The 14,683-nt window shown below is 39.3% G+C and overlaps 2 protein-coding genes and 1 long non-coding RNA gene across 6 annotated transcripts in view; 1 reads left to right on the top strand and 2 right to left on the bottom strand.

The window, feature by feature from the left end:
• Positions 1-266, bottom strand: part of LOC139756898 (uncharacterized) — a 46,520-nt gene extending 46,254 nt beyond the window's left edge. Inside the window, exon 1 of the long non-coding RNA XR_011714459.1 lies at positions 40-266. This is a non-coding gene — a long non-coding RNA (uncharacterized lncRNA). The remainder of the gene's footprint in view (positions 1-39) is intronic.
• The window catches only part of LOC139756894 (tyrosine-protein phosphatase non-receptor type 9-like), a 189,478-nt gene extending 189,103 nt beyond the window's left edge, over positions 1-375 (bottom strand). Inside the window, 1 exon segment of the mRNA XM_071676788.1 lies at positions 296-375. Within this exon segment, the coding sequence (XP_071532889.1) occupies positions 296-328 (33 nt within the window). The 5' untranslated portion in view covers positions 329-375.
• A 5,427-nt stretch (positions 376-5,802) lies between these two features.
• Positions 5,803-14,683, top strand: part of LOC139756895 (synaptophysin-like protein 2) — a 30,086-nt gene continuing 21,205 nt past the window's right edge. For 2 of the 4 annotated variants that reach the window (XM_071676791.1, XM_071676790.1), the window contains exons 1-3: positions 5,803-5,959; positions 12,382-12,474; positions 12,671-12,801. In XM_071676791.1, the coding sequence (XP_071532892.1) occupies positions 5,954-5,959; positions 12,382-12,474; positions 12,671-12,801 (230 nt within the window). In that variant the 5' untranslated portion in view covers positions 5,803-5,953. Of the gene's footprint in view, positions 5,960-8,596; positions 8,736-12,381; positions 12,475-12,670; positions 12,802-14,683 lie in introns of those variants that run through there. The other 2 variants (XM_071676789.1, XM_071676792.1) reach the window with 2 other exon arrangements.

Raw genomic sequence — 14,683 nt, 5'->3', positions numbered from 1 at the left:
GTAGGTGTTAACTACTTCAAACACATCTAATCTACTTACTTTTATCTCAGTATGTACCCATTATTCACTACAGATCAGCTGACAAGTTATCTCATATGGTTCAACGTTATAGTTGGTCAAAGTTGGTGTAATAATCCTTCGTTAGCTCCCGCCGAGCGACGAGACCTCCTGCCACCCTGGCCCTTACCCTCCCTCGCACGCTCCCATCATGCCCCCAGCCCAACCATCCCCCTAATACAGCCTTTGTTGTATTCATACATTCTTGAAATTACCCAAAGTTACACAGGTCACTCACCAATTCTTCCTCAGGATGGAGATTTGCTGCCATTTTGGACCATCCTGTCGACGGAACTATAAACAGCTGAGCATCGTCGGACGCTCTCATTTAGACCGTTTTCTGTCGTTAACAGGACAAACTACAGCAATATTGCTCCACCACACTATATGTCAGGTCGAGTTAATCGTCTGGTATAGTATCTTTGGTGATGAAACCGTTCTGAAACCTCTTCCACTCTTGACAAACTTCCAGTAACTGAATTCATATTTTCAGTAGGTGGTAAAGTCATGACACACTATATTTACCATATTCGAGACAGCTACAGTAGAATGTTAGACTTATACAAAGAATGGAATAAAAAAGATGTATCAAACATCCATTTGCTCTTTTTCGAGAAATGAGATTTAAATATCTGAATTTTCTGAGGTCTCCCAATGAGGATAAACATAAAGCATGTGAATGAAGTAGATTCAGCATGGACTTTACATGAGCATTTGATTGGAAAATACCTATCTCGTGAATGTGGTTTTAATTATCATAAAAAGACGTCCGAGTGAAGAAGATCATGGCTATTTCTATGAATTGTTACATAAATGGTGTTGATGAAACAATATATGTAAAGTCATAACACTGACATTCATGACCGTGGTTGTTCAGCAACCCAGTCATCGAGATCTTCATGTCAGATGCAATGCCCAATCAAAATATATGGTTATCACTTTACATAAACGGGTCGCTAGGAGAATAAAGATACACAGCTGGTCATGTAGTTAATAAGTCCTACATTTTAAGTATTAATTCTTTCCTCAGACTGACCATTTTTTTATTACACTTAGCGAATAAATGAAACGCATTTGTACCCCACCGTAAAAGAAGCTATTTGCCTAGTATCAGTAAACGGCTTGGCAACATAACATCTGCCACAATTTTGAGATATATTCTTTTTCTATTGTGCTCATTACAAGCTGCCAGCTTCCTGTGTCGTACAATGCACTTGTAATCATCTTAAAACTAGAAAATAAGAATACTGTTTGGGAGCGAATGTTTCAAGTATTATGCACCTATATTTCGCAAGAATCTACGTCGGTACTTATTCAATACTATAAAAGATAACACGAGTGTCCATGCAAGATGAACATACGTGACTTAGTGCATATCTGCTTCCACAACTTCTGAACTTCCGCTTCAGTACTTCAAATGGTTTGGTTCCGGTGCCACTGTCCGTCACGTGACCTCGATCATACGGACCCCAGCTTTTCCCCACTCTGGGTTGTACCGGAATATTAGATAGAGTGTGTGTATGGTCTTGAAATTATCTAAGGCACCTGAAGATCAGGATTAACTGAACTTAACATGGACGACCATAATGATCCCAGCAATCGTAAGAACAAAGGCAGAAATACTCAATCCGAACCGTTCATGCAATGCATACCGTGTAGTGTAGTGTCTTAAAGCCCCATTAATCAACCAACTAGGTATACCTCTGATAAGGTCAGAATTAGAATGTCTCACACTGTGCTTTGGCAAGTGACCACATCTTGAAGAGGCTGGATGTTATCCACAATAAATGTCAGCGAATGTGTCTTTAAGGTTGTAGAGTGGACGAAAATTGCTAGAGTGGAAGATGAGGAAAATATACTTTCTCTCATTTCGACAAGAGAACCTTTCTTTGATCTATGGTGTTGCGACTGCAAGGAAAAGGAACATAAATCATCCCGCCTGCTGCTCAACTTTTCAGTACAAACTTTCTGAAAGAGCTAGTGATAACTTCCTTGTTGCTGTTGGCGAGGGGGCATTTCACCCTCTGGCCGTAGGACCTTACTACCTGTTACCACTGGCGTAGATGAAAGGAAAATTGATCGGCTGGTGAAGGATTAAACATTCACAACAACACCAGGAGTGGAGGTCCACCAGTGCCTTAAGTAATCAATTGTCAGAAATTTAGATAACACTGTATCTACATCGACAGCTGCAAGATGTATGGGTTCGGGGTGCAAGTTTCCTCGGTTCCACCTGCCTAATCATGCATTTTCCTGTGGAAAACTCTTGCTACTATTCATACAGCCATAGACTAATATTCAAATTCGGTTCTCAATAAAATCGAGCTTTCCAGAATCAGTCAGCACTTTACCTCTGTGCAGTTGGGTAGGTTGTGCCCAACCTGGTCACTTGATCGCACTGTAATGCACAAATTTTCCAGTGATGCATATAATTACTATCTGTATTACGACAGCGTTCATACTCATGTTGCCCAGACCTTAACCTTGTACACATATCCTACGTTAATTTTATGCATACAAACATACAAACCTCAGCTTTCTTCGTGTGATTGGTTATTTGCAATGCATGGGATGGGAGTTCTACACTCGTGGAGCCCCCATCTCTTGAACTTACCATCATGTTTTAAACTTTTTGTATACACTGCTGTCCACAGTACCCAGATTCACACTCTAGGTCTGCGGGGCCTGGTTGTGCAAGCTCCTATCACGAACTATAGTTCACATCGAGGCCAGGCCATAATTTTAATGTCTTAAGTGAGAGGGAGAAATAAAGGAAAACTATTTCTAAGAATTCTGGGGAAGTGGAAAATCTGTCATGAAAAGGCATAGGTCGTAGCTATAGGAGAAACACGGGGGAATAATTGCGCGTCAAAGCTTCGATGTGCTGGGACAGAAATGTATCATATCATCTCGTTTAGGGATATATCATTTTCTACCAGGGGCAAATGCATAAATAGTCGGGCCACTTATCGTTCTCTCACACTGTACACTTCAAACTATTTCATCCTACCTCTCATGGTCTTAACTCGTTAACGTTAAAAAGACAATAGTACCGTATTGAGACCACATCTTATAAAAGGAATTTTCACCGACTTGGAAAATTATAATTTGTCATCCTTTCCAGTATGTGGGAAATACATGCAAACTAGTTAAGTAGGCATCTTATGAATATCTGTTTAAATGTTACCAGTTAAATATTACCATTATTCTACTTCTTCAAATCAATATTAAGAAACTACTCTCAGACACCCATATACTCTTCAAGCACAGTATGTATTGAGACCAACCTCAGCATCCACACAACAGGAGCCGAAGTATGACTGCCGCCCTAGCAACAGGTGTCGAAGGGATACCGGCGTTCCAAAGAACAGTCGCCGCACAGAACAGTCGTCCCTCACGACAGTGTACAAATAGAGCAATCCGGTCCAATGTTCACCTGAGCATAATTGTACCATACGTTAAGGTGAAAACTGGCCTAATTGCTCTCAACATTTTTTCAATGGATCGACTGTTCTCGGGCGCTTACGATCACATTTGCAAATCAGTGCACACTCCCACATTTGAATATGTCTGCTGTATCTGATGTGCAAGGTAAACACACACTCAAAACTAAGGCCTTTTAATGCTTGCTCAAAAAGCAAACATTAAAACTCTTGGGCACAACTGTACAACCTTCGAGCACGGTGGTGGGACCCAGAGGTATAATGCCTTGGCCTTTGGCTTCACCATCAAGGGCCAATTTCTCAGATATAACTTAACACTTTGTATTCAGTTGCAGTATGGGGAAAACGTCGGCGCATCGCATTGACGTCAAATACGCTTGTATATACTTTTAAAACTGCAGTATGTACGGACAGATGGCTTACCATATTGATTGTATTTTCCTGGTTGGAACATATGAGCAATTATCTGAAAGAAATCCAATGCAGTATATGAATATAAAGGTTGAGAAACAGAATCTATGTATAAATCCTACCGAATTCTATTTTTATATGTAAAATCTAAAGCAACCCTTAATACACTTCGGAAATATAATCAAGAATCTAGATTTATCAATCTTCTTAATGTTCATGTTTATTTGCAACGTTCGTAGGATAATACATTTCATCTTAGATTTACGTACAATTACAGAATGTAGCGCTTTTCAGCTAGAGTTAGTAACACTTGCCCCTGCTTGAAGTGCATCATAACTCAGAGTTATCAACGATTCATGGTCTGTTCTAACTGGGAAAAAATACACATGGAGCGAGAGAGGAAGAGAAAATTAGAAAGAGAGGCGCAACTGTATCATCTCAAGTGCGTAATTTTAAGATGCCATTAGCCTCTCATCTACGATCCTGTTCGTTGGCCGGAAATTGATAAAATACCTGTCCTGTTAACGTGTGGACGCCACCTACGTGAAATTCAAAAAATACGGTTTGTCAAGTTAAACACTCCTTAGGAAATATTTAATACGGAATAAAAATATAATGTAAACCTAACTCTCCTGCTGATAATGCCAATCTTTGGCACTATTTTCCTCTACATAATTCTGGAAGGTTTCATATCTAGTCCTTCCCCAACCCAGCCATCCATTGATCCTAACGTACACTATTTTCCATGTCCAAAATCTTCTGGGTGAATACTCTCACTCAGCATTGGGTATGGTCCGAGAGGCTTACCCAGTGGCAAATCCAACCACTATGAGGTGTTATCTAGCCCGACACAGCGGTGATGTGAGGTGTGATCAAGCTCACCACAGCGGAGTAACTAAAAAAACAGGGCATTTTTTTTCTTTTACACATATTAAAGGTGAAGGACAGTTCTCAAAAAGAGAACTTTAGAGAGCAAAGAGGGAGAGGGAAAAATTGAAACCAATTACATATGTGCCTGTGACTGGTAGAAAATACATTGTTACAAGATAATGTACATATGGTTATCTTGCTGGGTCTCAACCTTTTCACCTACAAAGAACCCTTATTTGAAATCGCAGTTGCCGCGGAGCCTTAGCGTGTAAAAGTTTACTAAAGGCACTTTTCAAGACTATAATTTGTTAAATGACATAGTTGGGACAAAATATAGTAATTCAATATACTTGAAGGCATTGAAAAGTACTGTGTGTGAATTAATCAACATCTCTGCCACAATAATGGATCAGAAATTGTACTTTGAAGAACTCTTGCATTAGCTGATAGTTAATATGACCGCCATCACAGGACTTTTCCCGCGGAACCCAGTGTTCCATGGGATCCAAGTTGACAGCCAATAATGTGGTGTTCACTACTGTATATAGGACTGAAATCTGCATATATAAGTAGGCAAGTTAGGGGTCATAAATAAGAATCCCTAAAATGATCCCCCCACTCCCACCCCCATGACAAAATTAAATAGCTGGGGAGGGGATGCCCCACTTTCGATGGAATAAAATGCCCTGATCTTAACTGTGCATCTCTCTACCATATACTACAAGGAGTTAGCACTTTGAGGAGCTCTGATTTTCTTGACAATGTATTTCGATGTCACAAATGTATAGCTCTGCATCACAGCCTAGTCTGGGCACTTGTCAGCAAGTGTTCTTACCAACACCGCAATACTGGTTTGAAATAACATAATATATATATATATATATATATATATATATATATATATATATATATATATATATATATATATATATATGAAGGAATGTTTCTTTTTCAGTTATGAAAAATATTAAAGTGCTACAATTTCTCATGTGTAGCGTTTCTTGCTATCAATAACATGTATCTACTTTGTAAACATAAATTTATCGCTATTGAGATTCGTACGTCTATCTACGGCTTGAGGACACGGTCTGAGTGGAGCGTGAATATAAGTCTTTTTGGGTGATAGCTTGGCTGTTTGTCGTTGAAGGTTTCATGTGAATTGCACTGTTAAGATGGAGGTGAGAAATATTTAGTGGTATAACTCTTTGAGGATCTTATAAGAGCAGACAGTCTCGTAGTTCTTCACTGCTTTTAGGAAGGGGGGCGTTGGCAGAGGACATAGGAAAACAAATGTTCATATGGCTCATTTATTTTTTAAGTTACGTTGAATGAGTGAAATTGCCTGAGCTTAGGGAACTAGGTGAACATAGTTTGCTTGGCATTGATACCTGCAGATGGACCGATCACACAAGTCACTTGACCCATGCAACCTACATATCATTAGTAGGGGCAAAATAAGGAAGGCACAAGAGGTAGAAAACAGCTTGAAAAGGATTGTACCATGTAAAAAGAGAGACGCGAATTTTATTTTCATCCCATGAACACAATCATTACATACAGGGAAGGTGTAAAACTAAGCAAGTTCCCAGTTAACAGACCTCACCTTCCCAAACAAAAGAAAACTTGCCTGTAGAGTGTAGAAATGCATATTATCCATTGTTATTTATGCACTCCATTGAATGCCGTCATGCCATGTAACATTTGAATGTGACTTAGTCCACGTTTTGCACATATACTAGGCGAGTTCTAATGTTTATATTCGTTTAGGGCTCAGATTAATGCATGAGATCTCTCCTACTCCTACTCTCCTACAGATTCTTACATCTCTTCAGACATCTAAACACTGCTTACATACCAAATCAAAGAAAAGAGTGATGTGGAGATAGATGGCATGCTGTACATTTTTCATAAGAATACATGATAATAATAATGAGAATTTCTTAAGTGCAGGTTTTAAACATTAGAAGTGTATATCATTTGATTTCCTTATTTTACAGTATTATGGTATCATTATTTAAACAGAGTTTCTCTATCCACATGACCCTGCCACGAACGAGTTAACACCAAAACATAGTTTTAAAGGGTTGTAAAGCCCTTATATCACTCCTAAAAGTAGCAACAAAGATCCCATTAAGTGAAATCCCACCCTCATATTTCTAATAGTAGTAGCAAAGATCCGATAAGAGAAAAACTAAGATATTAAATCTAAAAGTGGCATCATTACTCTAGACTTTTACTGTAAAATTTTAGAATATGGATGTGCATTCTTTGCATGATAGAACTGAAAAAGACTGGTACAAATGCATTCCTTACAACATGAAGAGTTTGCACAGTGTGATTTTTAGATGTAGTGGTTCCATCTTCATTAGTTTTAATTTCTAAATTTTTTCTAAAGTCATCAGGGCTTAGAAGTAAAGGGTAATCATGTAGTCAAAGCCCAAAAATAAACAGTCAAGAATGTAAGTAATGCATTCAAAATACTATCATCCAATTCTAGGAATTATTAAATGATCAGGACGAGTGCCTGTTGGGTCCCTTTGTCATTTTCTAATGTCTTCTCATATAGTGAGAGGATCTAAGAGAAGTGACCATCTTGTGGTCGGCTAACAAAAAAATATGTGATGCATGTTCGCATTCAGCAGGGCTTCATTAGGTCTGTTTGTTGATATACAAACTGATTGAAACTGTAATAGAACATGCAAACATGATTGTAGAGTCTAGAAAATCCTAAATTCCTTTATTACTTATGCATTCTGCTGTGCTGCCATGCATTGTAATGCTTAAATCTGAAATTTGCCAATGTTGGTTAAAGTCAGATGTCTATGTACATTTAGAGATCAGTTTAATGACTGTGATCTGTCCCACACAGGATCAGGTTCTTATAGTTCTCTACATATCTGAACTCACTTTTTACTATCTGTCTATATCTCTTATGCCTGTTCCCTTCAGGAACTCCCTCAAGGTGGTTGCTACAGCAATAGAGCCTCACAACTAGCTAACTCCAGTGCTGCTTCCTAGCCTTTATGCCTTGCCCTTAAGAGGTCACTGGCAGAGGGCAGGGCTAGTGCAGTGTTGGCAGGGATACTTTCCTAATGTTCCTACTGACTTCTAACTAATGCTTCTACTCACTTTCCAGACTATACAAATCATAGCATGATTAAGTGGAGTACATGTTTTGATGATGAAATTTCATAAATTATAAAACCTACAAGGCAGCTTATACATTAAGATAGGCAGGTTATTTTTGTTTTTTATATTTATGGGTATTTTGCACTACTTATTTTATTATCTTACCCCACATTTTCCCTCTCCCTCATAATCTTGTCACAAACGATTTATATATATTGGAAAATTGGTTTTAAGAGTGATAAATGAAATGTTACCTCCCACATTCCTATATCACTCTTTAAAGTGGCAGCAAATTTTTCATGAGAGTAGAACACAGATCATAAGAAAATGTATTGACAGATTATATCAACACACATATGTATTTTGAAATTTTACCAAGGTAGGTAGGATCAGATGAGAGGAAGCAGCAGGATCCAGAAGCTTAACAAACTCAGCATGGAGCTCTACACCTATTACCTCTGTGCCCAGTCTGCTCTTGTATTTTGTTCATTGGCCACTGTAGGAGACCCAGTTGGCTTATTAAGATTAAGAGTTCTGTCTTATGGTGAGATTTGGTTGAGTATGTTAGGTTACTTTTAGTATGAGTTGCATCACTGGGATTAAACACATGTGACAAGTCTTGTTGGTGTTTCTTACGTGGTATAAGATGACTAATTACTGTGAAATAATAATTGAGCATGTGTTTTAGTATGGAAGTAATGGGTGTGGAACTCCAGGCTGTGTACAGTAAACCTTTGAACCTACACCAGTGGAAAGACTCATTGTAAATGAGGTTAAGATTGTGCAGATATTACTGGCAACTTGGAGCTGACAGAGTTGAGCAAGGTAAAGAATATTGATGTTGTAAAACATCCAGATCCTACACCATGCCACATTAGGTACTGTATATATTTTGTTGTGTCCCTCAGGAATATAGAATATTGATACATATATGACTTTATAAAAAGGAGGTAATAGAAAAAATAAATGGATAATTTTTTTATTATTAAACTTGATTGCTGATTCCTGGGTTAGTGAGGTAGCACCAGGAAACATGAAGAAAGACCCACCCACTTACTGTTTACTTGGCACTACCTCGCTGAAGCAAGGGGTAGCGATGCTGTTTCCTGTGAAGCAGGGTAGTGCCAAGAATGGATGAAGGCAAGCAAGTATTAATATGTATATGTGTATATATGTATATGCATATATATTTGCATATATGGGCATTTATGTATGTATATGTGTATATGAATGGATGGGCCATTCTCCATCTGTTTCCTGGAGCTATCTTTCTGATGAGGGTAATGGTGATCAAGTGTAATTATATATAATAAGGGCATGTGAAGTGTCTGGGGTAAACCATGGAAAGGTCTGTGGGGCCTGGATGTGGATAGGCAGCTGTGGTTTTGGTGCATTACACATGACAGCTAGAGACCGAGTGTGAACAAATGTGGCCTTTTTTTTATTTGTTTTCCTGGTGCTACCTCACTGTAGTAAGGGGTAGCAATGATGTTTCCTCTGGGGCTAGGTAGTGCTGGGAATGGATGAAGGCAAGCAAGTATGAATATGTACATGTGTATATATGTATATGTCTGTGTATGTATATGCATGTATATGTTGAAATGTGTAGGTATGTATATGTGCGTTTGTGGATGTGTATGTTTATATATATATGTATGTGGGTGGGTTGGGCTGTTCTTTCGTCTGTTTCCTTGTGCTGCCTCACTAACACGGGAGACAGCGACAAAGTTTGATAAATATGGAAAGAGGGGCAAGTATGCAGTCTGTTGGGGATGAGAGAGCTTGGGAAGTGAGTCAGTTGTTGTTCGCTGATAATACAGCGCTGGTGGCTGATTCATGTGAGAAACTGCAGAAGCTGGTGACTGAGTTTGGTAAAGTGTGTGAAAGAAGAAAGTTGAGAGTAAATGTGAATAAGAGCAAGGTTATTAGGTACAGTAGGGTTGAGGGTCAAAGTCAATTGGGAGGTAAGTTTGAATGGAGAAAAACTGGAGGAAGTAAAGTGTTTTAGATATCTGGGAGTGGATCTGGCAGCGGATGGAACCATGGAAGCAGAAGTGAATCATAGGGTGGGGGAGGGGGCAAAAATTCTGGGAACCTTGAAGAATGTTTGGAAGTCGAGAACATTATCTCGGAAAGCAAAAATGGGTATGTTTGAAGGAATAGTGGTTCCAACAATGTTGTATGGTTGCGAGGCATGGGCTATGGATAGAGCTGTGCGCAGGAGGGTATGTGCTGGAAATGAGATGTTTGAGGACAATATGTGGTGTGAGGTGGTTTGATCGAATAAGTAATGTAAGGGTAAGAGAGATGTGTGGAAACAAAAAGAGTGTGGTTGAGAGAGCAGAAGAGGGTGTTTTGAAATGGTTTGGTCACATGGAGAGAATGAGTGAGGAAAGATTGACCAAGAGGATATATGTGTCAGAGGTGGAGGGAACGAGGAGAAGTGGGAGACCAAATTGGAGGTGGAAAGATGGAGTGAAAAAGATTTTGAGTGATCAGGGCCTGAACATTCGGGAGGGTGAAAGGCGTGTAAGGAATAGAGTGAATTGGAACGATGTGGTATACCGGGGTCGACGTGCTGTCAATGGATTGAACCAGGGCATGTGAAGCGTCTGGGGTAAACCATGGAAAGTTCTGTGGGGCCTGGATGTGGAAAGGGAGCTGTGGTTTCGGTGCATTATTACATGACAGCTAGAGACTGAGTGTGAACAAATGGGGCCTTTGTTGTCTTTTCCTAGCGCTACCTCGCACACATGAGGGGGGAGGGGGTTGTTATTCCATGTGTGGCGGGGTGGCGATGGGAATAAATAAAGGCAGACTATGAATTATGTACATGTGTATATATGTATATGTCTGTGTGTGTATATATATGTATACGTTGAGTTGTATAGGTATGTATATGCGCATGCATGGACGTGTATGTATATACATGTGTATGTGGGTGAGTTGGGCCATTCTTTCGTCTGTTTCCTTGTGCTACCTCGCTGACGCGGAAGACAGCGACAAAGCAAAATAAAAATAATACTAATAAAGTATTATTACTATTATACTTTGTCGCTGTCTCCCGGGTTAGCGAGGTAGCGCAAGGAAACAGACGAAAGAATGGCCCAACCCACCCACATAAACATGTATATACATACACGTCCACACACGCGCATACACAGACATATACATATATGCACATGTACGTAATTCATACTGTCTGCCCTTATTCATTCCCGTCGCCACCTCACCACACATGAAATGAAAACCACCTCCCCCTGCATACTATTCGCCATTTCCCACATTAGCAAGGTAGCGTTAAGAACAGAGGACTGGGCCTTCGAGGGAATATCCTCACCTGGCCCCCTTCTCTGTTCCCTATTTAAAAAAGAAAAAGAAAAAGGAGGATTTCCAGCCCCACGCTGGAAGTCGAGAACATTATCTTGGAAGGCAAACATGGGTATGTTTGAAGGAATAGTGGTTCCAACAATGTTGTATGGCTGCGAGGCGTGGGCTATGGATAGAGTTGTGCGCAGGAGGGTGGATGTGCTGGAAATGAGATGTTTGAGGACAATATGTGGTGTGAGGTGGTTTGATCGAGTAAGTAACATAAGGGTAAGAGAGATGTGTGGAAATAAATAGAGTGTGGTTGAGAGAGCAGAAGAGGGTGTTTTGAAATGGTTTGGTCACATGGAGAGAATGAGTGAGGAAAGATTGACCAAGAGGATATATGTGTCAGAGGTGGAGTGAACGAGGAGAAGTGGGAGACCAAATTGGAGGTGGAAAGATGGAGTGAAAAAGGATTTGAGTGATCGGGGCCTGAACATGCTGGAGGGTGAAAGGCGTGCAAGGAATAGAGTGAATTGGAACGATGTGGTATACCGGGGTCGACGTGCTGTCAGTGGATTGAACCAGGCACGTAAAGCGTCTGGGGTAAACTATGGAAAATTCTGTGGGGCCTGGATGTGGAAAGGGAGCTGTGGTTTCGGTGCATAATTACATGACAGCTAGAGACTGAGTGTGAACGAATGGGGCCTTTGTTGTCTTTTCCTGGCACTACCTCGCACACATGAGGGGGGAGGGGGATGTTATTCCATGTGTGGCGAGGTGGCGATGGGAATGAATAAAGGCAGACAAGTGTGAATTGTGTGCATGTGTATATATGTATGTGTCTGTGTGTGTATATATATGTGTACATTGAGATGTATGGGTATGTATATTTGCATGTGGACGTGTATGTATATACATGTGTATGGGGGTGGGTTGGGCCATTTCTTTCATCTGTTTCCTTGCGCTACCTTGCAAACGCGGGAGACAGCGACAAAGCAAAATAAATAAATAAAATAAATAGTTACTGAATGCACTTTTCTTAACTTTGTGTCAAGTATGTCAGGCTATAAGAATCAGAAGGGTGCCAATATTGGGAATTGATGAATTGTCATTGATTATTTGAAGTTTGTTTATGATGAAAATACATTGTCTCTGGCAGGAGAGGAGAACTGAAATCCTGAATGGAGTATCAGCAAAGCTGAACATACGGACACTAAAGGAGCCTCAGATTGTGATGAAGATTTTACAGTGTGTAAGTGCATTGGTGTTACAGAACCTATACCTTGAGCAATGTTATGTCATAAATCTTATGCCTTAGTCATCTCCATCTTATATGCAGATGCCTTTGTTAGTTGAATGTTAATGAAGAAAATCTTGATTGTAATAGATATGTTAGGAACAAGTAGTACATATCACTTTCAAATTTGTTCTTGTTTTTCATATTTCAGGGATGCAGTATATTTACATTTTTAACAACTGCAAGCTTCAGTACTACCTTTTCCTTTCTTGTGGTATGTGAAACTCGTACCATTGACAAAAACACATATCTTATTGAGGAGAGAATTTCTTATCCATTTTGGTGAGTAACTACCTTCAAGGCATTTGAATTAACTTTTCATAAATATTTGAGATACAACAGGTAGTTAATGGAGGATGATCTTATACTGCTTTTATCTTTAATGCTGATCCTTTTTTGCTTTAGGTAGCCCAAATGAACTTTGCACAGTGCTCATCCTACCTGCCTCTCTTCTACCCACTTACTTACTCTTTCACTGTGCCATGCCAATCAGTTCTATCTTGTCATTTTCCCTATACTCATTATTTCAGAATATTAGCTGTGTTAAATGATTTTGAAATTTGATAAAGGATTACTCATCATTCCTTATCTCTTGCTAGAAAACGGGGATTGTATTTTGTATCCATGGATGTACCCATACTTTTTTTATCAGACTTGGTAATATTTTGTTTTTCATTGCTACTTTGCCTGATTTTAAAGATGGAGCCTGAGCACATCACTTGACTTTACTTTCTAGTCACCATTGCTCCTGCAATTCCTTTACCAACATTGTCAAAAAAAAATTCCTTTTTACAGCCTCTAGTACTTCCAAAGAAGACATATTGGACTTTTTTATGGCTTTATTGTCATCTTATTTGGTATCTTCTTAATACCCTCCTCTTAACTGTTTTACTGTTCCTCTTTATACCACATCATTCCAATTCACTTTATGCTGTGCAAGGCACGTTCAGGCCCTAATCATTCAAAATCTTTTTTACTGTCCCTCCATCTCCAATACCCAATCTCTTTTGCAGACAGCTAGACAACACTTTACCATTTTTGTTTATACCAGGAAACCCATTCCCCTAATTATGCCGTCATTTGCCACATCACCCACTTTAGCATTCAGATCCACTATTACCAAGATTAATCCCTAGCATCAAAACTTCCAAAGCATTCACTCATCTCCTCCCAGAAAATACTCCTTTCTTCGTTCATCTCATTACCAGGTCCATAAACATCAGCAGTCACCCCCCATCAGTCTGTAACTCTCTCCCTCTCTTAAACTGTCCCACAGCTTCCTCAATAAAAGTGCCACCCTTTTTTCCTCTCATTAGCCCTAGAATTTATCCCGTGAGCATTCCCAAACCATTCTGCCCCCTTTCCCTTCAACTAAGATTCACTTGGAACAAGAACATTTTGGACTCCCTCATCAGACATGCACCTATCTGTACCTTATTTTCACCCTAGATACATTCATACACTTTCTGACATCTCATCATGAACCTTTGGAGGATAAATCCTTGTTTGGGTCTTTCATGTCTTTCTTACATGGAAATTTCCATAATAAGAGGGAAAGGTTTCTAGTCCCATGCCCCACCTATTAGTCACCTCTAACAATGTAAAGATGTATGAGTTGAATTCGTACTCCCCTATTCATAGGGAAGAATGGAGTACATGAAAGATTTGGTATTTTGTCAGATGGGATCAGCACATTGAGTGAAGGAATTATGTGTGTAAAGATGAATTTCGTGAGAATATAGATATAGAGGGTAAAGACTTCTTAAGATTGAGTTCCAGGTATATGTGGGAGTTAAAATTCATATTAATTTAAAGTGTAGAGTCTGTAAAGTAAAGGGCTAATATCGGGGTTATCTGTATGTGGGAGGGAAAGGCCTTCGGGTGTTAGATTTATTAATATAGTGAGTGAGCTGAATTCAAACAGAAACTTAAATGTTATGAAAGTTAGAAAGAAGGAAGGACTGTTTGCAAAATGGATGAGTAGACTAAACTTTTTCAATTACTTTTTTAAAGATTTGATTTGACCGCTTTATTGTTTATTGTGGGATCACATTTAGTGTGTTGGTAATTGGATGCATATTTCTTCATCACTTATTGGTACAGTAATTGGATACTTTTTTCTTGTATATATTATTGGCATGCAGTAAATTTTACCTTATTTTTC

Source organism: Panulirus ornatus, chromosome 23 (assembly GCF_036320965.1).
Source record: "Panulirus ornatus isolate Po-2019 chromosome 23, ASM3632096v1, whole genome shotgun sequence".
Lineage (NCBI taxonomy): Eukaryota > Metazoa > Arthropoda > Malacostraca > Decapoda > Palinuridae > Panulirus > Panulirus ornatus.
This window is presented reverse-complemented; position numbering and strand designations above follow the sequence as displayed.